Genomic DNA, 23,902 nt, shown 5'->3' with positions numbered 1-23,902 from the left:
CCCATGCATATTTAATGTTTTTTTTTTAACCCAATGGTGTGGGTTATTGTTGGATAGGTCTTTCAAAAGGTTTACTAATGTATTGCCAAAAATCGTTTCCCAAAGTATTACTTCCCAAACTATTTTACGCAAATTATCATTTGGCAAAATTTCATTTCGCAAATTTTCATAATCCAACCTAACCTAACCCAACCTAGTACGTCATTTTCATTTCGCAAGTATGGGGTTGGGAAATGAAATGGTTGCGAAGTAAAAAACTTGCTAAAATTTCATTTGGGAAATGAAACTGATGCCATAAGTTTGTTGGGAAGTGAAATTTGGCGAAACGGCGGTATCCCCTTTCAAAACGAATAAGGGTCTCCAACAACCATTTTCTGATAAAACAAATATTTTCGGAAATGACAGCTCCAAAAGAGAAAAAATATGTGTCCCTCCTCCTTTTGAACCATGGATCCAAAAAATATGAAAAAATTCATAATACAAAAGCTTAATAAATACTTTTAAAGAAAACTATAGCGAATATGATAAGTCTAGCCGTTTTTGAGTTATTGCAAAAAGTCTTCTTAGTAAAAAGACGTACAAAGGTGATATATATACTTATTTTATTTATTTAATTACAATTATAAGCTTACAGTAATACCAAAGCGCCTATAATGCTAACAACAGTATTTAACAATACATAATGAAATAGTAGATTTATATCATATATTATGTAACAGTAAATCTGATGTACATTTAAGTTTAAATGAATTCATTACATAATGATTGTATTTTACAAATCAGTGTGCCAGCTTTTGGCGAACACGTCGGCATCCTGGCTTAAAACGAGTTGCTTGAGCAGCGATGGCGCACGAGCCTATACCTCATACTTGTAATGCACAGTATGTTACTTACTAATAGCCCCGTTTAGCCTATTCTGACAGAATGTTAACTACGGAATCCTACACTGAGCATGGCCCGACATGCTCTTGGCCGATTTTTTCTTAGACTTATACGGAGTTACATATATCTTTGCTAGTACCTACTAACACTCACCATCAGCAGTGGAACTTATTAAGACTTTGTAATAACTTAATAAGGTTCAGGAAATTTCACTTAACTGTGGACGATGGTAAAGGCACAATGCATTATCTCTCGAGGCCATTATGTTATCTAAATAAAGTACTCGATATTCTCAAAAATTTGAAGTTTTAATGTTGATCCTGATATATAAGTTTGAAATTCATTGTTAATGACCAAGCCAGATTAGAGAGTGAAATATATATAAAACAATTACCAGTTCATTAAGTGCACGGGAAATCCGGTGAGTCCATAGTTTAAATCATAATTCATAAAGTACATATTATTTTTAATTAAAATTTGAAACTTGCCGTTAGTCAATATTTGAAAAATGGTTATTGGTGGGTATCACCATTCCTACCTATAAACAAAGAGAATTAAGAAGATAGTGCTCACGCCATACATCGGTTTTGTTACCAAAAAGACTATTATTTTTGTAGTCTACATCTAGCGTCAAGTAGCGGAACTCTCAGTACTGCTACTCGACAATAGATGTCGCGGCAAACGGAAAGTCTAATACACAACGATTTTTAGCTAATATAACTAGAGTAATCGAAACTATTATCACTCCTTCGGCTTTTAATATTAGTTATAAATTGTTGAACAGTACACTTTTCGTCAATCGCGACACATTCGACAGCTAGTGTCGAGTAGCAGTACTGATAGTTCCGCTACTTGACGCTAGATATAGACTACGAAAATAATAGTCATTTTGGTAACAAACCTGATGTTGGAGTGATTACTCTATGTCTTCTTAATTCTTATTTATCTTTGCTATAAAGGCGCGAATTCGAATCATCTGAGGAGGTGAAACATTTATTTTTAACCTTTCCGATGCCAACGACGGATATATCCGAACCGCAGGTCCAACGCCAAAGACGCATTAATCCGTCACAGACCACAGATCAACATAGACCTACGTGCTTATGCATAAAGTTCAATTTCTGTTTTGATGGCGACGTGGCGTCCGAGTGACAGCTTTTGTGTTTAACACGGCGTCGAAAAGGTTAAGGATTAATTTCATCAGTAGGTACCGTTTAGCTGGTCAGCAAATCAATAAAACACGATAAATTACTTTTTAATTATATTAAAAATTACGTAGACATAATATTTTGTGGTTACATAAAATAATTCAGTATAAACAATGTTGAGAAATGCACCAGCTGTTAAGTTTTGTGATCGCCGATAAAACATTTTACTTAAATCAAACCACAGAGCCTACTTAATCTCATTAAACAAAAAACATAAGCAGGTATTTTAGTATACAAAAGGTGTTTTTTCAATCAGGTTTTACATGACAAACCAGTTACAATCATACTTGTGATCAGATGAGGCCTACTTGGAAATACAGTCAGTCGAAGTTAAGATTTTGAAGCACTTCATCTGTGCCATAATTTCCTTAGGTATGTAAAATGTGCCCATAGAGAACTGAACTTAAAGAGCAACAGTTTCAAACAACGGCGCTGAGAGCCTGAGACTGCACTATGTTGCGCTGATTCTCTGTAATTTCAGTCTTCTGTGGTGGAAACGCCGCTATGCCTTATTTGTATTTCTTGTGTACGCGTATTTGTCGAATGGGAGCACCCGCATGGCTTGTCCCAACTGAATTAACTTAGAATTATATCTACATAATTCCTCAAAATTTACAGAATGACTTGCATTTTGCTCTTCATGTGAGTCTAATTGCGATTGTCATGTAAAAGCATCTTACAGGTAAGTTCATGACAAGGGCACAGTGTCAATAGTGCGGTGAGTCAAGCTAGTGCTGGAGCCTGGTGCTTCTCCGCTTTGAGGTCCCGTCTCACGGCAAATGTTCTGCAACAAAAAGATTTGTTAGTTATTTACGCAACGATTTCCATGCCATTATGCGCAAACGCGTCGCGTCCCTGATGCGCCGTGCGCGCGGCAGCACCAACGGGCTCCTGAGCGCGGTCGCAGGGGCCAATGACAGCCCGATATTTGGCTACTGGGCGAAATCGCACGCGCCACATGCCCACTATGAAAAGTAACTAAACTACTACTACAAACTACACTACACAAGTACTAAATGTAATTTAAATATATAAGTTAATTTTAAGTTTAATTTTAATAATATGTACTTCTATGGATATATAAACCGAAATAAAAGCCGAAAGAAATGGTTCATATTCAATGATCACGACCCTTGGCCTTAAGGATAATTATTTAATATAGGCAAAGAGAATTAAGAAGACATAGAGACACATAGAAACTTAATTCTCTTTGATATAGGTATCTTTTTATATATAAAACTGTAGAATAATGTAGACAGTTATATTCATGCCAATTTGAATTCCATTTCAGAGAGCTATAGGATTTTAAAAGGAATAATCTACTTAATTCTCCATCCATACATATAATTTGATAACCCTCTCAATTTAATATTTTATTGCTACCTTACAAAACCTATTGTGTTACATGTAATTATATGAGACAGTTTATTACTAGTATATTGTGTGTTTTATATGGGTGCTTGCCTGAAATAAAATCAATTTATTTATTTATTTATTTATTTTATTATATAAAAATAATAAATAAAGTTCTTAGGAATGTTCTGATTTCTGATAATATGAAAGAAAGAGGCAGAGGAGACTAGGAATTCTGTAAAACATTTTTTTTATTACTTATTGTTTTGTAAAGAGGACACAGTAAAATTTTAAGAAATATATATGGTGTTATGTGCAGAGGTCAAGTGAGGAATGGTGTGATGTGAGAGAATTGTAGGAGAAAGGTGTACTCATAAAAATTGAAAAGAATATTGTAATGGAAGAATGATTATAACAAAATCAGAGAACTTGTAGAGTATGGAGTACCTACCCTATATAGGTCAAGAGCACCATAAATCTAAACTGACAAGACATGAAAAAACCAGCCTAGTGCGAGTCGGACTCGCGCACGAAGGGTTCCGTGCCATTACGCAAAAAACGGCACAAAAATCACGTTTGTTGTATGGGAGCCCCACTTACATATTTATTTAATTCTGTTTTTAGTATTTGTTGTTATGTTGTTTATGGCGGTGGCAAAAGAAATACATCATCTGTGAAAATTTCAACTGTCTAGCTATCACGGTTCATGAGATACAGCCTAGTGACAGACAGCAGAGTCTTAGTAATAGGGTCCCGTTTTTACCCTTTGGGTACGGAACCCTAAAAATGAGTGAAAAAGTTGTTGGGCAGGATTATAGTAAGTGGCAAACTGGGCTCAGTATGTCCTCCTATGAAAATAAGTAATAAATAAATTACCTTGACATGTATTTGATTCTTGAGCATTGCAGCACGGAGGATTAACATAGAAGTTCTTCTTTGATATTCTTTCCCCATGGTGAGACTTCTCTCAAAAGTTGTACTCCTTTGATCAACATCCTTTGCATATAAAATTTTGTTGTGGGAATCTATGCGAGCTTGAATCTGGCCATCGAGTATAAGTTGCATCAGCTCATCTTCAAGTGCAGTCACTGTGCGGTTAAAGGCTGCAGCCATCAAGTGCATGTCAGCTGACAAGTATGGACTGAAGTACTGGATCAGAGCTCGGTTGCGTATTTGCATGTACAAAGAATTCAAATGTGGTGCTAAATACATATCTAACAACAGATTATCCCTTATCTCGTCAAGCAACCTTAAGCATGAAGCATACTTGGATTCATAAAATTTAAATATTATGTCACGTAACTGTGGTTCTAGTTCTAAAAATAATTTAAAAGAACTGCTAACTATGACTTGCTTCTGAAGCTCAGAGCGGTCAAATGTAGCCAGTGCACAGAGTCCTCCGTAGATGGCAACATTGTTGCTACTGAGTAGTTCTGGATAGTCACAATGGTCAATGCTGGCTGCCAAAAAGTGTTTGGCGGCAGACTTGTACTTTTTCGTAGCCAGTTCTGCAAGTCCAGCAGCACATTTTAAACGAGTCAGAATGGTTTGGTTTGTATCTTTACCAGGTATTTCACTGAAGTCAGGTGTGCTCTCAGCCTTTGATACATAATTAAGAACATGAGCCCAATTCTGCAAGTATACAGACACCTTAACTACATTGAGACACATCATGATAATGTGTTTTCCACTTGTGCAGTAGTCTCTGGCTCGGGAATAGCACTTTAGTGCACTTGTCAAGTCACCACAATCCAAGTAATGGTCCCCTAGGTCGTCATGCCCTCTCCGGATGCTTTCCTTAATAGAATTTGTTTTATAGTTTTTAAGATCAGTGTCTAATTTCTCCAGTTTTATCGCCGCCTTTTTAGTCTTTGATTCAACCCATATGGTATCTAGGACTGGGATGTCCTGAGAGCCCATTTGCACTGCTATATCTGGCAGGCCTGCACTAGCTATTGCGTCTGCTAGTTTCTTGTGTAAAGACTGATAAAGACTTACATTATATGTTGTCATGACATAGGATATAGCCATTTTGAGAGCTTCTAATCTCAGTGAGGGACAATGATCTGCTACAAACATTAATCTGTACAACTTGGCAAAACCTGTGTAAGCTGAAGCGTAAGTTTCGAGGTCCAAGGTGGGATTTTCAACAACATAGCACTCTGATTCATTGTTTTCATTGTCTTCCAGAGGAACATCTACCTGCATAGGCTCTGCGGCGTTCTGTAATTACAACATTTAGATTTAATACTAATGATGAACGATATTAAGCAAATAAAAGGAGTAAATTAGGTAAAGTAAGAAATCTGCTCACCATTTCGAACATCTTATAATGAGAGTTATTTACGATAATACGCGAATTCCACTGTCAACGCAGGAAACCAACCTAAAACACAAAGTATTGCTTTGAACCTATACCTTCACAGTTCAACGATGGATGCTAATTAAAACTATATAACCGCACTCACTCTTGTAAAACAGTTATTAAAACTATTTAACAGCAACAAAAATACGAAAATACCTTTATCATTACGTTTCTTATTTGCAGCGGCATTTTTCTTTTAATTGAACAGTGAAAAGAATCTGTAATGACGCGCATACACGTTGAGTATGATAGATCAGTCAAATTTTCAATTATAATTGAATTAAAAAAATTACCAAAATATTTGGTACTTTTATCCTCAAATCATTTATTTAATCTATTAATATTAAATATATTAATAACTTTTACATCATCTTCGATGTGCGTGTATATACGGCTTAAAAAAAAATCGTCATTTGCCCAGGAGGGCGCTGTCACTTTTTTTGCCATACTAAATAGAACCTAATCACCGAGTCAGAAAGCTTTTCGTACCAGACTAGAGAAAACGGTCCACTTGAGATAGCAAAACCAGCGCTCCGTGTCTCACTCGCACATGTTGCCAATGTTAAAAAGATACCATTGTGGTAGTATTTATATCAATATACCTAATACCTTCTTTTTTTATTATAATTGACAAACAAACAGTCTTAAAATAAACATGAGCAGCTTAGCTAACAGCAACAAATAGATTTTTTATAGACCTATAGTTTCCTATATCCTTCCTATTTCCGGCGCGACTTCGCGGAGAGAACATGTAGCGACGTTGACGTATGACTCCACACTCGCAAACTTTACGGCGATTTCGCAGTTTGGTTCGCGCCAAGATGGTGGAAAAGCATCAGCTGATCGAGTTTAACTGCTAGTTATCTATGGCATCATACGTGATTTAGCTATTTTTCCATTTTGTTTTGTTGTAAAACAGTAAAATATAGCCGCTTTATATAATATAATTATTAGTCGGACACCAGTTTGCGCCACTTATCTCTGTCCTCGGCAAGCTTCGGCTTCTATAGACGGTGAAATAAATGGCATGCGATTTTAGATCGCATGTGATTATCGGCGAGGTTTTTAGCATCTTGACAACTGAATAGTTTGTGACTGTATGTAACTTCCGTTTCCGAGATTTTCCTTAAGTGCCCTCCACACTCGTGCGCGAATCGCGACGCGAAGCCGCGAACGCGAGTGTGGAATCTAGTTCGCTAATCAGCGAAATCGACTCCACACTCGCGTTCGCGGCTTCGCGAAAGGTTAACTGGAAGAAAGGGATAAGTTCGCCTTTGTACAAATGATGCGTTTTTCTCTTGTTTTATGTTTACTTTTGTACAATAAAGAGTTTTACTACTACTACTACTTGTACTGACATCTAAGTATGTGAACATTTATTGTATTTGTTGACGACCGGTCTGGCCTAGTAGTGACCCTGCCTGTTTGCCTGTGAAGCCGATGGTCCTGGGTTCGATCACTACTACTGCTTCTTTCCTACCTCCTCTCAAGGGGAAGTGTGAGTGAGTTCGAATCCCGGTAAGGGCATTTATTTCTGTGATGTGCACAGATATTTGTTCCTGAGTCATGGGTGTTTTCTATGTATTTAAGTATTTAAATATTATATATATCGTTGTCTGAGTACCCATAACACAAGCCTCCTTGGGCTTACCGTGGGAATCAATCTGTGTAAGAATGTCCTATAATATTATTTATTAATATTTATTTAATTGTAAATAAGACAGCTGGAAGACACAAGAAAACAAAATGCATGCACAAGGGCAAACTTATCCCTATAAAGGGATCTCTTCTAGTTAACTTTACATAAGAAAACCATTACAACGTTCTCGTGCAATAAAATGTTCCATACCAGGTTTCTAATGTAATGCAATACCTAATGTAATGTAATAATAGGTTACGATATTAGACATATATAATGTATAAAAGAGAAATATTGAACTCCTTTATTTGAGAGGTCCATATATTATATGATGGTCGTAATCGACCGTAATAAATATAACTAGCTTTATGGAGTGATAGTAGTGATATAATATGCGTGGGTTATTTTCCACATAAAAGTATTCAAAGCTCAAACTTTTTATTGTAGGTATATAAGAATCAGGTTACATTGCAGGTCGAATATGCAATTACACCACAGATTATTTAGTTAGAAATATCAATTAGGACACATTCGTACATTTCGTACTTTTCCGTGAAAATACGATGGAAAATAATTAATATAATTATGCACTTCATCGTGGGAACCATAGAACCTAACAACAAGCTGTCATTTGGAACGATTTTTGCAAAAACCTTTAAATTCTTTAAAAATGCACCTACCTACTTCCTGCACCTACCATCACACGTTTTAGAAAGAATACAACTTTTTTTTTTGTTAGGAGGGAAAAATGCATTACGGTTACCACCCGGGTGCGGGGGGTGACCCGAGTGGTTATGTGGGACTCCCGTCTAGGCTAATGAGGCCCACGGTGTACCCACTAAAAAACCCCCCATATGCCGCCTCGCCGCTCTATTGGTGGGGTTACAGGAACGCTTGCGCTTGTCATCTGCGACCCCACCGGCGGCAGCCGCCCACGTGCGCGGCTCCTTCGCGACTGCCCGAAGGCCCTTCACGCTAGGCGCGCCAGATGGTAAGACGCGCCTTCCTCCTCGGCTTCCATTCTGTATTGTAGCGGACCCCCCCGAGCCCGCCACAAGGAAGCCACGGGCGCCAGGAATTTCCCCGGCGCCCGGCGACAGATCATGTCTATGGTTCTGCCGCAAAACCACAACTCGGCTGCAGAGGACAGGGAGAACGGCACATCGTAACACCGAGACTCCTCTTCCTCTGCAGCCCCACCAACGCCGCTACAGCGGAACGGCCCCGCCAAGTTCGCAGGGGATAGGGAGAGTGGCGCATCGAAATACCATCACTCCTCTTCCCCTGCGATCCCACCTCGGCCGCCGAGGATAGGGAGAACGGCTTACCGCAATACCGACACTCCTCTTCCTCGACGGTCCACCTTCGGCGCATCACAAGCAGGCTAAACCAGCCCACTTGGAGCGTCCTCCTCGGGCCAGCCCGCGACCCAAACAGGCCGGCCCTGGTTGCTTCTTCGCTTCACCGTGGGTGACCAAGCCACGGTTACTAAGCCCCTCCACCACGACAAGGTGAGCAGCCCGCGGGGGGTCATAGTTCTAACCTAACCTAACCCAATGTTCTGATAGCATTTCGTTTCTGTAAGGGTCACAGTTCTAACCTAACCTAACCCACTTTTCTGATAGCAGTTCGGTTCTGTGAGGATCGCAGTTCAAAAAAAAGTCCAGGTCTAAGTTTGGGTCTGGGTCCATAACGAAGAGAATAAATCGCCAAACGTGAACTATGTGTCGTTGAAGAGTTCCATTCTGATCATCATCAGCAGTTCCACTTCATCAAATGTCACTTTTTTATGTAAAAGCTGGATTTGTTGATGAAAATACAAAAATCACTATATGTATGCCTTTCTCATTTGAGGAGTTCCCTCGATTCCTCATGGATCCCATCATCAGAACTCGAGCTTGACAAAAATGTGTCTTGAAAACCTAACTTGCTTACCAATCATAACGAAGAGGACAAATCGCCAAACGTGAACTATGCGTCGTTAAAGAGTTCCATTTTGATATTTCTGATCATCATCAGCAGCTGCACTTCATCAAATGTCACTTTTTTAAATGGAAATGCTGGATTTGTTGATGAAAATACAAAAAGCACTATATGTATGCCCTTCACATTTGAGGAGTTCCCTTGATTCCTCATGGATCCCATCATCAGAACTCGAGCTTGACAAAAATGTGTCTTGAAAACCTAACTTGCTTACCAATCATAACGAAGAGGACAAATCGCCAAACGTGAACTATGCGTCATTGAAGAGTTCCGTTCTGATCATCATCAGCAGTTCCACTTCATCAAATGTCACTTTTTTAAATGTAAATGCTTGATTTGTTGATGAAAATACTAAAATCACTATATGTATGCCTTTAACATTTGAGGAGTTCCCTCGATTCCTCATGGATCCCATCATCAGAACTGCGTTTTGACCAAAACGGGACCAATCTGTATGTATATACTTACAATCAAATAAAGAATTTTCAAAATCGGTCCAGAAATGACGGAGTTATGGAGTAACAAACATTAAAAAAAAAAAAGCAACCGAATTGATAACCTCCTTTTGAAATCTTGAAGTCGGTTAACAAGTCAGCTGCGTTTTTGCATTGCGCATGCGTCATAACACGTCATTGATTCAGGTGTCTCTCATGAAAATCTAACTTATTTCCAGCATTCAGTTGGTGCAATAATAGATTACGAGCTGTAAAGTGGTTTTGATAATGCTAATTCAGGAGAAAACTGGATTTTGTCAACAACGCCACGTACATTTACAAATTTTTGAAAGGAGAGATGGAGCAATTGCCAGTTGTTCTATACCAGAGAGAGCTTGAAGATAGCTGTAAGTTATTCTTACAAGATCTGTAACCAATCCAATCTGTGTCCAATTATTTTTAGTTGTCATGCTAGTATTTTTTTTTGTTATACTCGTCCGCCATGTATGGCTCCGGCCATTATGTACCGATGTATATTGGGCGAATGAGGGGCGGGGAGCTGGGACTGAAAGGAGGATAGTTATGTCACAAAATAAATATAGTTGGTCAAGCAAATCTTGTCAGTAAATAGGAACAAAAAACTACTCGTCCTTTTCTTTTGGGTGCTAGTACTAGTGTAAGACAAAGATAGTATGATTCTCTCAGTCTATGTTTGAAATGAGACAGTCCCTTGACAAACTATAATAGTACTACCGTACAGAAAGGAAACTTCCTACAAAACCGAAGTTTGACAGCGGGTTAAGGACGAATCATGCTGTCCCTTTCTAATGTATGGCACTATCCCTTTCGGCTATTTAGGGTTGTAAAAATTATCTTATCTGTGGTCGTGCACGCAAAGGGACGTCAAGTTGTTTCAACCCTAATAATGGGGTTGGCCGGTCGAAGTGTTTAGCAGATGGTGCCAGCATAGCTTGCCCTGTCAATCCCTAGAATTGTGTCAAATTTTTGTATTTTTAATGCCCTGGATGCCAGCCTTTTAAGCCAAATCCAGTGTTGCCAAATCGTACCTTTTAGTACGGTTTTACGTACTATTTTTGGACCCGCAGTACCGCAGTACGATTAAAAAAAAAATTTTTTTTCGTAATGTTGGTTCAGGGCAAAATTTCTAATCGAAGGGCCCTCCACACTCATGCGCGGCCAAATCTCATAGAAAAAGGGGCAAGCTATGATGGCGCCATCTCTGCAAACCTTTGACAATTGCCAACCCCATTGCTCGGAGCGATGCTGAACCGGAGCCGAGAATACCCGAAAGGAGTAGTTTCGCACCCCTCGTTGCTGTACCTATAATGTAATTGTACAATCTACTATTTTGATACTTATATGTATAGAGATTTCTTTATTTAGAGTACCAAAGTATTTTTTGATGGTCATTATATATTTAGCCCTGACATATTCACCGTGTTTTTATTTAATAATTTTATTATATTTTTATTTAAAAAAAGTAATTAAATGTTGCATGTAGCGTTGCTGTAACACGGGTAATTTAACTCAACCAAAAAATTTAAAACTGTGACATATCAATGATATTCAAACTCTTACTAAACACTAATCAATATGTAAACAGGCCCTAAGGCAAGTGTACACGCTCGTAGGGGCCTTATCAAGATAAAAAGATAAAGATAAAAATAAGTTTATTGCACATAAAAACAGCACAGTTATACGATACAAAAATTGGTGTGACATCGGGTGGGTGCATAGCAAGGGTTACAGTACTGAATTTCCAGGGGTCCCGCACTAGGCTAGGCCTATACCGCGGGAGACCAGGTTTGCATTTGTTTGTCATGTGTAACAGTTGTAATGACAGAGGAGAAAATTATGAACTAAAAGTACATAGTTTTGTTAGTGAAATTAATAACATTATATTACAGTTTGACAGAAACTATTTTCCTAATGGACACAAATTTAATTAGACTATAGCTAACCTTAAACTACCTTTAGAAGTAAATTTTCAGTCTCCTGGTAGTCCAGTGACAATAACCATTTAATAAAAAAACCGGCAAAGTGCGAGTCGGACTCGCGCACGAAGGGTTCCGTACCATTACGGAAAAAAACAGCAAAAAAAATCACGTTTGTTGTATGGGAGCCCCATTAAAATATTTATATTATGCTGTTTTTAGTATTTGTTGTTATAGCGGCAACAGAAATACATCATCTGTGAAAATTTCAACTGTCTAGCTATCACGGTTCATGAGATACAGCCTGCTGACAGACAGACAGACGGACAGACGGACGGACAGACGGACAGCGGAGTCTTAGTAATAGGGTCCCGTTTTTACCCTTTGGGTACGGAACCCTAAAAAGAAGCCGTTTAGCCTGTATACCGTGCAACGTATCAAGTCACTTTGTAGCTTTACAGCAGAATTGTAAATCTTAGAGCTAAGGACTATCAGATAAGATTAAAATTATTAATTATCTCCGAAATGGAGTTGTGGGAACACAATACATAAATAGAAGATATATGTACATCAATTGACACCGTGTGCTGAGAAACAGTGACACTGTTCTAATAATAATAAGAACAGTTTGCGATTGACACACTCCGCGGTTAAGCAGAGAAACGTGAAGTTGCTCTGATAAGAGCAATTTAGTTTGCCACTGAAAAGGGAAATACCGGTGTCTTTGAGAAAGTTACTAAATTTAAGTTCAGGAATGCACTCTTGAAATTAACGGAAATTACAAAATCGGCCAAGTCATTACGCAAAAACTACAAAAAAAAACACGTTTGTTGTATGTGTATGGGAGCTCCACTTAAATATTTATTTTATTCTGGTTTTAGTATTTGTTGTTATAGGCGGCAACAGAAATACATCATCTGTGAAATTTTCTATCACGATTTATGACATATAGCCTAGTGACAGACAGACGGACAGACAAACGGACAGACGCACAGTTGAGTCTTAGAAATAGCGTTTTTACCCTTTGGATACGGAACCCACAAAACACGGTGTAAGTATACGTAGGACGTTTTCCTACTTCTATCCTAATGGATCCTGGCCTAGGGTCCGGTTGGCAGCGTAATCCCACGAATTGACGCAGGCGCTAGGATTTAACGAAAGCTACTGCATACTTTTTAGTTTTAAAGTGTGTCGATAGATGGCAGTGAATTTACTGTGGTTACAAAATTTACTATGACAATACCGCTCTATCTCTATCCTCTTTGTGCATACCAACTAGGCCGTAAAGAAATTCGGTTTTCTCACGATGTGACTAGAGAACAAAGCCAATTATTTTATTAAGTAGTTACTATACGTACATATCTATATTAATTATAATTGGACTGGATATTTTTCTTTACACGAATTTCTCCGAAAGTATAGGTAGGTATTGTATACAGCTGTTAGCAACATCGATTCATACAATCACGATTCAGAGATAAATCCAAGGTCCGATCAGCAGCTGTTATAGATAAACATTCTTATATTCTATCCACAACCCATTGATTGCATAAACTAACACCCACACATCTAGTGTTATAATTAGGTACGTCAAACTGTCCACACTCAGCAAAACGAATATTGTTTTATATAACATGTAAATAATAAATTTTTAATAATAATTGTACCTACCTGACATAATTATCTTATACCTAATATTATATTCATACTGATGTGTTTTGCTATCTAATTTAGATGTAAATAGTTGTATATATGAAATACTGTATTTGACATGTAAAACTATGTTTTATAAAGGAATAAATGAATGAATAAATGAATCTAGATTTCGAAATAATAGATACTAAAACTCATAGCTAATTGAAATACTTTAGCATGACCGGAGCCGGAGGTATTTATAACTAACACTTTCAAAAGGGACTTACACCATGTGTTCATGTTTATCGAGCTTGTACGAAAATAGCTCTGTGTTTTGTGTTGATATTAACCCGCTGGAGTGGAGTCGATTTTAGTAGTTATGCAGTGATACTTGATAGACTGTTGTGTCTGTTGTGCATGTGCAGTAGATATTCATTTGTTTGTGTTGCTGTTACTGTTATAGTGTATAGGTAAATATTTTCTATAAGCAGCACTCGTAGTTGTTTACATTAGTAAAATCAGATGCCCTGATTAAAACGCTCACGGTTTTGGTAAGAACGCTTCTTGTATTAAACACTTTAGTGGTTTGATATTTGAAACATTTTGATCAAATCGTAATTATTCTATTGTAATCGTAATTGTTGTGTAAGTAATTGTATTGCTTTTTGTTTGAAGTAGGTATGCCACCAGTAGTTTAGTAGGTCTCTCTTGTAAATTACCTATATGATTCATTATGAACCATTGATTCAAAACTGATGATCACAATACTGTTGCCTTTTCAAACTCGCGACGTGAAACTGAACGGCGGTCATTAGGGATCGTAGAGCAAATGTTACATTCTGGACATTTTTGACGACGTCTATTCTTAACGAGCTTCGTCTATCTCTATGTCAACCTTTACTCCTCAAGACTAAAAGAGTACCAACTCGATTTGATTGCGTTTTTGTCACGGAGTTCCTATAAAGTCTTTGAGATATCCGCGACAAAAACGCCATCAAATCAGTTCCATGTTAGCATATTATTACAGTGTTCGAAATCGCTTTTATCTAAACTTAATTGTACAAGTACTTAAATTGTATATATACAGATGTCAATCACAGTTAAAAAATCAAGGATGGTCAACTCTGGCCAACGTGGGACTCGAACCCATATCTTTGGATTGCCGGTCCAACGCGTTACCAATTCCGCTAGCTGACCATCCGTCATTCAACGCGAATTTTGCCATTGCAACTGTGACAACGTCACTAGCGACATCTGCACTTTGATGAAGTACATTTTGATGGAGGTTGAATCGCTCTAACACATAGTACCTATCCATAAAATTATAGATTGCTGACTAATCCTGAGATCCATGCAATGTGTTCGACTACGATGGGTGCCTTGCTGACGTTGGCGTATTTCTTGCACTGCGAAGGTGCAGCGTTGTTGGCGCCGGCTCTCAACGACCGGCCTATCATTGGAGTGTTGGCGCAGGAACAACACTACAAGTTCTGGGATAAGTATCCCGAGGACTACACTAGCTACATCGCGGCATCGTATGTTAAAGCTTTGGAGGCGTCCGGAGCAAGAGTTGTGCCTATAATGTACGTGAATCTTTATATTTTTTATTAAACCTTTCTGGGCTTCGTGAGTCGCTCGAGATCGAGTAAAAAGTTTATGAGCTTTGCATTAATTGGTAGTCACGATCAAAATGTGCACCAAAATGTAAGCAGGACGCACTTATTATTTGTAGATCCTTAGAAGGAAATCGAATTGAATGGAAAAGAAGAGACTTGATAGTATCTTAAGATAGTATTTACAATATAAAATCAGCAGCTATTTCAGTTAAATAATAATTTTCCGCAAACACTTTGTAAGACATAACAGAGGTACTTATAATTTTATCATTAATTACTTTACTTGCTTTACGACTCTGAACGTAGGTAGGAAATGTTTTGAATGTTTTGGATCACTGATACTTAAGAGGCCCACTGATTATCAGTCGGACGGCAGGACGATATCAGCCTGTCAGCTAGAACAAAAATTTTACAGTTCCGAACAACTGATAGGCCGATGTCGTCCGGCGGACTGGTAATCAGTGGGCCCCTTTATATGTAATATTATATTATAGCCATACTTACTATTTTATGAAATGATTTATTTTGTTTCAGGATCGGGAAAGACCGTTTTTATTATAAAGATATTATAGGCAAATTAAATGGGTAAGTCTTGTCCATCCTTATAATTTATATAATTACAGTAGAAATAATTATTACATATCTAGGTTTCTATAACCCATAAAATGTATTAAACGTCTTCTATAAGGAGGGAGTTCTGAATTCATCGGGTCGGTATATTTGAAAGGACTTTATGACACCGATTTAGATTTATTTTATTTTGGTTGATATTGCATACTTCTTTGTTAGGTAATTATGGACAACAAAGATGTATAGATACATACCTACTTATATATGGATAGGTAAAATAATAGAGGCTTTCTATGTAATTATCTTTGTTTCTTCGTAGATACAAATAGTTAAGTATTTGTTTTACGAGGCGGCAAAGTTGTTGTTTAACCGCTCGTGTTACTATTGATACCCGAGCAAGCGAAAGATTCCAAAATTGAAATTGAGTGATTCGTAAAATGGAATCTTGAGCACTCCGAGGGTTTCAAGGCACGAGGGTTAAACAATATTGCCGCGTGAAACACAACCATTTTCACCACACCAACACAAGGAAAATACTAACTGTAAAATATCAAACAAAATCAAAGCAAATCGATTCAAAATGTTTGTTATAAATATCATTCAAAATGCAAGCATAAGAAAACAACTCAAGATATGCATTCGATTACTTTGCCTCACATCTGAATAAAATGCAACTTTCTTAACAGTTTCTGAACAATCAAGAGAGCCTTTACCAGGTGTGGTGAAAATGAATGTTCCCATGTGCCTCGATTTGGTATCGGGTTTATATATAAAATTATCAATATATGGTTCAGACAAGTTGAAACTTACTCGACGTCGACTACAGTTAATCTATTAGTATTACCAATGCATAGCTATGTTTTTCCTTTTGGTCAAAGTTGTAATTTTTTCCCAGCGTCCTTTTCCCTGGCGGAGCAACATACTTCAACCAGTCCAACGGTTTCGCGGACGCCGGCCAACACATCTACGAGATAGCCATTGAAATCAACGAGGCCGGGGACTATTTCCCTATCTTCGGCACCTGTCTTGGCTTCGAGCTGATCATCATCCTGGCTTCCGGTCGAGGGCCTGTAGAAAACAGGGTCACTTGCCACTCTTTTGGAAATAGTCCTCTTAATTTTACTAGTGGTAAGTTTTTCTATCTTCTCGGCACCTGTCTTATGGTTTTAATCTGCTTCTGTATTTTAGGAAGCTTTTAGGTATATTCGACGACCGGTTTGGTTTAGTGGGTAGTGACCCTGCCTGTAAAGCCGATGGTCCTGGGTTCGAATTCCGGTAAGGGCATTTATTTGTGTGATAAGCACATGATGATGAGAAACGTTTCGGCCGATTTGAAAATAAGTAAGAATTTTTGTCTCTATACTTTTCTTCTGTATGTTTAGGTAATATTCATTATGTCTAAGTAACGAAACATGACTTAATAAAACATTTAATTTTAAGATTTCTAATAAATAATTTAATGTACTAACAAAAAATGGATCATTTGTTATCCGACTATAATGAAATTATTTAATAAATAAATTACGGCCTTAATTAACCTTAATAATAATAATGAAGCAGGGCAGGTTGTGGCGAGCTGTTGGGGAGTAACGACCCCACGGACCCGAGTGCTCCCGAGAGTCGGTCAGGGTCTCCGTCTCCGGCGTGTCTTCGTCGGTCGGAGTGGACCCCAAGGGGACCCGCAGGACTCTCAGCTCTGGCTTGCCTTCATTGGCTGTCCAGAGAGGAGTCGCTAGAGCTATATGCTCCAGGGGTGGAAGTGAAAGATGCATAAGACGCGAGTGGGCACAGTGGCTGTTAACAGTCACTGGGTAGAAAGCGACGCACACCTCTCGACACCCCTGAGCCGCTCACACCGGTGTTGCTCCTGGTCGTCTTCACGACGGCAGTTTCAGGGGCCCATCTAGTCAGTGGCGAGTCACCGCCTGCCTCGATAACGTGTATATACATTGTTATGGCAGGTGTCCGGACCTCTCAGTAATAGCCCAATCTTTTGACCAGCCAAACTTCAAGACCATAACCGGCACTCTTTTCCACTGTGTTTATAAATTATAATAGCCCCTACGCCTGTTGGGACCGATTTACGGGTATCTATTTGTACCCGTGAATGGGTTCTAGCAGGTGTATTTCAAAACAGCAAACTTCTCCAAAGGGTCTCTACGTGTTGGATCTGTATCCCCACGCACGCCTATCAAATGACCGGGATGTATATACCCGTGACTTTATATGAGATACATAATAAAATAATTTTATTTCGGACATAAATCCATAGTTGTTAGTTACATATTACATTAACTTATAAAATAGTGTTAGAAGAATTACAAAACTAATCTTAACCTACATACCTAAGTATAAATTAACCTATTTTACTGCAGTGTGGAGTTTTGTCCACTGCTGCAGCAGAGGGGAGTCCCACCTATCCAACAACGCCATCATGATATTTATTAATACATTTTATTTTTCTGTATTTTTTTAGATCTCCGCAACAGCAAGATGTACAAGAGCGCGGATGACGACATCATCAATATATTATCCCGCGAAGACGTCACAGCCAATCATCATCAGTTTTGCATTGTGGACGAGGTAAGTTTTTTTCCATTTCCTGTATTCTGCAGCTGTCTGATTAGTCAGAAAAAAGCGAATAGCGCTCCGATAGATTCCGTGTGAAATAAAGAAACGCACAGTAGTTGGCTGTTAATATTGCCCGCGAGTGCCTACCTATGTTCTCTTTCTAAGAGAAAACCTTTGAAGAATAATCTCAAATTGCTACTCGCTCTGAGTGGCGTCGGTTGAATACTTGCTTTAAACTCAAATAACTTGGTCATTCGAGGCCCAAAATTGATCTAACATCCATCTTTCACATCCATAACATTATAAGTGCACCCGCAGTGCATATTGTAGTATACTTTTCCGAAATGAGGCGAGAAAATAACTATTTCTAAAACAAAAACCCGCACATACTCGTAGTTGCATTCTTTACAGCTTCAATGAAATCCCTTTTTTCAGCAATTTTTAACGTAAATGTTTACAAGTTATTTTTCAGTGGTACAAAACTTTTTATACATGCTCAAATAATAGTTCCTAGACAGAGGGAAAGACAGTTCCTAGACTTGAACAGGAGCTATACTCAAGCTTTGAAAATCAGAATTTAATTTGATATTGATAAGATATCTCATCCACCTTGCTTGTATTACATTTATTATTCACCTTGCTTGCTTGTTATATACAAATTACACTTGTTAAATACACGCTCTTATTGACTATAAGTACTTTAAATATGATTTCAGAATCTGAAGTCTCACAACTTGACCAAAGACTGGTGCGTAACGGCACACAGCAACGACGCCAACGGACTGAAATTCATAGCTAGCGTCGAACATAATAGGTACCTAATTTCTAAAAGGAACTATCAGCTATTTGTGAAGTAGATACACAGTACACACTCCACAGATAGATACAGCCAACAGTCAGCAAATAGATAGTGACGGCCAAAGAGGCCAAATATATCGGAACTTATTTTTTTACAGTACCTAACAAAGATTTGGCCACATTTGCCGTTACTATATATTTGATATTTGATGCTTACTGATGTATAGTCCGCGCGCGAATAGGCTAGATGACATATTTTCATTAATGTTATCAATCGATCAGGTTTATTTTTAGGATCAAATGTCTATATGGGACCCATTGCATTAAAGCAATACAAAAGTCAGAAATTATAGTCAAAGTCCGACAGTCGTACTTCCATTACTTCACTCGCGTAACGCTCCAAACAAAACGATAAGTGAACGTGACGTTAAGTTCACTGAGAGCCCATTTTGAATGTATGGACAAATGCATTTATGTATGTAGTTGCTGTACAATCTTTTTTTGGATAAAATGTAAGAAATCGAATAGTACCCTTACTTTTTTCCTTTTTGGACTTAAATTTTGAAACTTTGAAGTCCTGTATTTTTGTATGATTTCCATATATTATTTTAATATATCTACATTATTGTGATAAATTACTCATTTGCTATCTATGTTACTAGATTTTGTTATAAAATTCAACATGTGTCGTCATCCCTATTCCGTGCACGGCTGAGGAATGTTAGGAATGTTGGGCGTCATGACAGAGTAGTGTCATTTTCTTGTACGTCTTCAGTGTACGGGCGCGGCGGCGGCGCACACCCTCCCACTTCCTCGACCTCCGAATGCACGGAATTGTTTATTATTAGTGTTTATTATTGTATACATGTACAGTACAGTGATGCATCAGAATACATGGTGTTAAATATAATCTTAGGAATAGTACATGCTACCCTGTGAGGGCATTACAATGACTTATTTCTATACGAGGACTTATGTTATGTTTGTACATCTTATTAATAATAAAGTTTGGTGAATTATATGGTATTATACAATTTAATAATATACATTTAAATTTATTCTCATTAATTATAATACTACATATTTGTCACATCTAATTGAATGTCTAGTCAATTTAAATCTCTGTCATTAAGGAATTGGCGCGCGGACAGTACCTATACAGTCATACTTGACTCATCATTTACTAGTTGATTACTATGATGCCTTTTCGTACCTTGTCACAGTCAATCAATATGAAAGCCAATATAATATTATTGTTACTTTGACAAGGTGACCAAGTGGCACAGAAATCTAAACTTAATATAATTTGTTCCAGTTTATTATGACTTGTTTTTGACTAAAAATCTCAGTTAAAACATTTTCACCTACGCGTTTCGGAAAACTGGTCTTAACTAGTCAAAACATTTTTTCTGACATAAATTTTGAACAATTAGCCATAACTAGTTTTTACTGAAAAAAACTAGTTAAAACTAGTTTTCACCTAAGCTAAGCGATTCGATTCGACAACTTTAACTAGTGAAAACGCGTTTTTACCAAGGCTTCACGAAAAATTAGTTTAACACATTCTCTGACAGTGACCCGCTATTAGGCGGGTTCTCTGTTCGTAGGCGCTTTTCTTTACATACGGTTTTCGCGTGTTATGGGCTACGCTCGTAGCGCGTAGCGTAGCTCGCGCTGGCATTGAACGTGTTAACTAGGGAAAACGCGTTTTCACTTAAAACGTATTTTAAAGGTAGCATAATATGTCTCCCTAACTGCGCAAAGATAACATTTATAATGCTCTAGAATAAATGTTTTTACTGATACATCGAGTCAAAAAATATATGCTTTCAGGTATCCATTTTACGGCGTCCAGTTTCATCCAGAAAAGATCTTTGAGTGGAAACAAACCCAGACTTACCCTCATACTTATAATGCGATCAAAGCGAATCGTCACTTTATGGATTTCTTTGTGAACGAGTGCAGAAAGAACCACCATTCGTTTACCGATGCGGAAGAAGAAAATAAGTGCCTTATTTATAACTATAATACACATTTTACAGGCGCCGAAGGAAGCGCATACGAACAGTGTTATTTCTTTGAGCCTAGAAATGCTGGAAAAAATAAAGAAAATTATACAATTGTTGCAATTTAACTAGGAAAAGCTGTGAACGTAATTATTAGTTAATAATCTAAGTATTAGCTATGTGCATAAAATATTTAAATTAATAGACATAATTCGTAAGTTTTTAATGATGAAGTTTTATTTTTCTCGCACACTGTACTACAGACTTATAATCATATAATATTAGAACTGTTTAATAGTTATTTGTTATACAAGGGTGCAAAGTTATATTTTACCCGCGATTGTTTCAACACACGAGAAGTAAAATACATTTGCACCCGTGTGTAACACAAAACTTTTCACCTCACTATAGCGAGGAAAGTGCAACATCCACAGGCGTTAGATCATCATCACTGGAATCACTCATTTTTTTACGATATTATAACAAAAAACTGGAAATTCTTTATTTTTACGTGAGAAGTTTTTAAGTAAAAAATTTGTTGACAATGTTGGCATTTCTGACGTATGAAATGTCAATGATGCGTTTTGAAATTGCATTGACTCAACTTGTGCGTTCAGAATTATATTTAACATCATTATTAAAAAACAAACGTATTTTTTATTAGATTCTCAAACCATTTATTTAATGATAATTAATATCGAACGAACCATTATTATGAGCGTTTTAAGTTTTGTTATCTGTCAAGCTACTTAAACACGCTCCATCCAAGGTCAAATTACTTTACCCACTAGTGGATAAAATGCGTTTTTCCCCGCTTGTTTTAAAGGATAAAAGACAACTTTCCGAGCTAGTGAGGGGAAAATAATTTAACTAAATCAGGCCCGTAAAGTTTTATGAATAAGGGGGTAAATTTATAGATAAACCTTTCAGAACTGTAACACTACAGTATTTTTGAAACTCGATGGGTAGGGTGACAGGTGTTTTTGAAAAATACTATCTAATAATTGAAATAAAGGTTGTTACCTATGCTACCTACTGTGGTACAAAATTTGATGTGTTGGTGTGGTTGAAGGTGGTTTAGTTAATGTAGCAATCGCAACATGCTATCAGTACATACATACATACATAGGCTGCTACGAAAGTTTTTAGCTGCTCCGACTCTACTCATGCGATTACATATTGCCCATGATCCTAGATATTAAACACACGTGCTTTTTCAGTATATTATATCACTCGTGCTTTTTCATTGTATTATCCGACTGAGTTAAGAAGGTAACTTAAGGTTAAGGTAGGTTAAGGTTAAGGTTGCTAATAATAAGTATGGAAACGGAGCCTTCTTTAATTGGTCGAGTAGATTTTACCACGCGGACTAGCGGGCGCCGGCGCCCCCGACCGCCTGCTCCGGCCCGGCCGGCCCGCCCGTGGCCGGGGCGAGGGGCGGCCGGCAGTATGACAGATTTTAGACTTTTACTAACTGTTTTAACCCTTAAATGCATGATTTTTTCCTTTTGCCCGATATTAATATATGTGTCACGTAATTGTTTGCTGATTATGGGAAAAATTTAAAAAAAATTATAACATCGATTTTTACTGAAAAATCAGTGTTAGAAGTTGCACAGGCTAAATCATATTTATGTAAATATATAATTTTCAGCAAGAAATATATGAAAAATCATACTGACATCAGAAAGGTACACTATTTGTAATACACCTATGATAAAGTTTTTAAATATAAAATAATTACAAACCCTGAAAAAAATGTCCAAAATCACATACTAAAAATCATCAAATTCAGGATTTTTTCAAAAACGTTCCGACATTTTGTCTCAAAACTAATGTAATTTTTATAAATAAAAATATAATATAATATAATACCCCTTAAATGCATGATTAAATTCATTAATGTAATATAATTAATTAAGCGTATTATAATTAATTATGCATCATTATTGATTTGTATACATTTGGCAACAATATGCATTATTGGGTTAACAATTTTTTTTTTTTTTTTACATGTACAACATTTATTTACATACAAGATATATACAGTGGTACTACGTAAACGAAATTAATAACTAAATCTAAAATAGGCCCTTGAGGCATTGTACCAAGGATGCTGGCGGCATTTCCCCGCTGTATCGCAATGCTGATACGTTGTGCGAGAAAGCCGCCAGCTCTTCGGTCACCAGTTACGTCAACCAGACGCTTCGCGATTTCTGCAAACAACTTATGTGCGCTGGGACCCCATGGACCTAGAGTTTCAACTCCAAATGGAATGAAATGATACTCTCTACCGAGGCTCTTATATTTATTACGTTTTAAAATTTCGGCGCTTTCCGCCGCTCCGCCCGCTTTTACATTAGTCCCTTGGAGGTGGGACGGTGCCAGTGTGTCTATCCCACACCAACATCCGTCCCAAGCTCTAAGGAACCAAGGACATCCCATCGGGCCTCTTGCCATCATCTCTGATAATGCCATAAATTTGATTAATATGAAAGTTTCTTTTTTTCCCTCGCAAGTGTGTTGAAAAACGTCGTATGAAACGCGTGTGCATTGATCATTACACACAGCGGCTTTCTTATTGCAAAATATCGCCTCGTGTGTAATGACCAACTTAGCACACTTGTATCACAATGTACTATTATACCATTGTGAGGGATATTTCAGTACTTATAGAGGTGACGTCAATTCATTTTCAGAAAACGCATTTTTTTTACTTCGACGTTCCGAAGCCTAACCATCAGCCAGGATGATCACTGTAGGCTTGGGACTTTTGGGTGCTTAACGTGGTTAGTACCCAAAAGTCCCAAGCCTTATGATCAGCAATTTAGACTCCGTTATGTGGTATCATTTTATAAACATTATTAGTTATATCTATCTTTGTTAT

At 37.6% G+C, this 23,902-nt stretch overlaps 2 protein-coding genes across 4 annotated transcripts; one reads left to right on the top strand and one right to left on the bottom strand.

Moving 5' to 3' along the window:
- Positions 1–2,130: 2,130 nt before the first annotated feature.
- Positions 2,131–6,047, bottom strand: LOC134745138 (COP9 signalosome complex subunit 1). 2 transcript variants are annotated; one of them, XM_063679108.1, is made up of 4 exons: positions 5,965–6,047; positions 5,758–5,829; positions 4,320–5,666; positions 2,131–2,874 (listed from the first exon to the last, which is right to left on the bottom strand). In XM_063679108.1, exons 2-4 carry the CDS (start codon positions 5,767–5,769, stop codon positions 2,779–2,781), a joined length of 1,455 nt encoding a protein of 484 aa, XP_063535178.1. In that variant the 5' UTR covers positions 5,770–5,829; positions 5,965–6,047; the 3' UTR covers positions 2,131–2,778. The 2 variants fall into 2 exon arrangements, with proteins under 2 accessions (XP_063535178.1, XP_063535179.1); XM_063679109.1 differs by having other exon boundaries at positions 5,912–5,984.
- A 4,085-nt stretch (positions 6,048–10,132) lies between these two features.
- On the top strand, positions 10,133–21,206 carry LOC134745157 (gamma-glutamyl hydrolase A-like). 2 transcript variants are annotated; one of them, XM_063679137.1, is made up of 7 exons: positions 10,133–10,271; positions 14,783–15,037; positions 15,605–15,655; positions 16,536–16,768; positions 18,117–18,223; positions 18,928–19,025; positions 20,843–21,206. In XM_063679137.1, exons 2-7 carry the CDS (start codon positions 14,811–14,813, stop codon positions 21,141–21,143), a joined length of 1,017 nt encoding a protein of 338 aa, XP_063535207.1. In that variant the 5' UTR covers positions 10,133–10,271; positions 14,783–14,810; the 3' UTR covers positions 21,144–21,206. The 2 variants fall into 2 exon arrangements, with proteins under 2 accessions (XP_063535207.1, XP_063535208.1); XM_063679138.1 differs by lacking the exon at positions 10,133–10,271 and adding an exon at positions 13,980–14,005.
- Positions 21,207–23,902: the final 2,696 nt, after the last annotated feature.

Source organism: Cydia strobilella, chromosome 11 (genome assembly GCF_947568885.1).
Source record: "Cydia strobilella chromosome 11, ilCydStro3.1, whole genome shotgun sequence".
Taxonomy (NCBI): domain Eukaryota; kingdom Metazoa; phylum Arthropoda; class Insecta; order Lepidoptera; family Tortricidae; genus Cydia; species Cydia strobilella.
The sequence above is the reverse complement of the archived record's forward strand: the minus strand, read 5'-3'. Positions and strand labels throughout refer to the sequence as shown.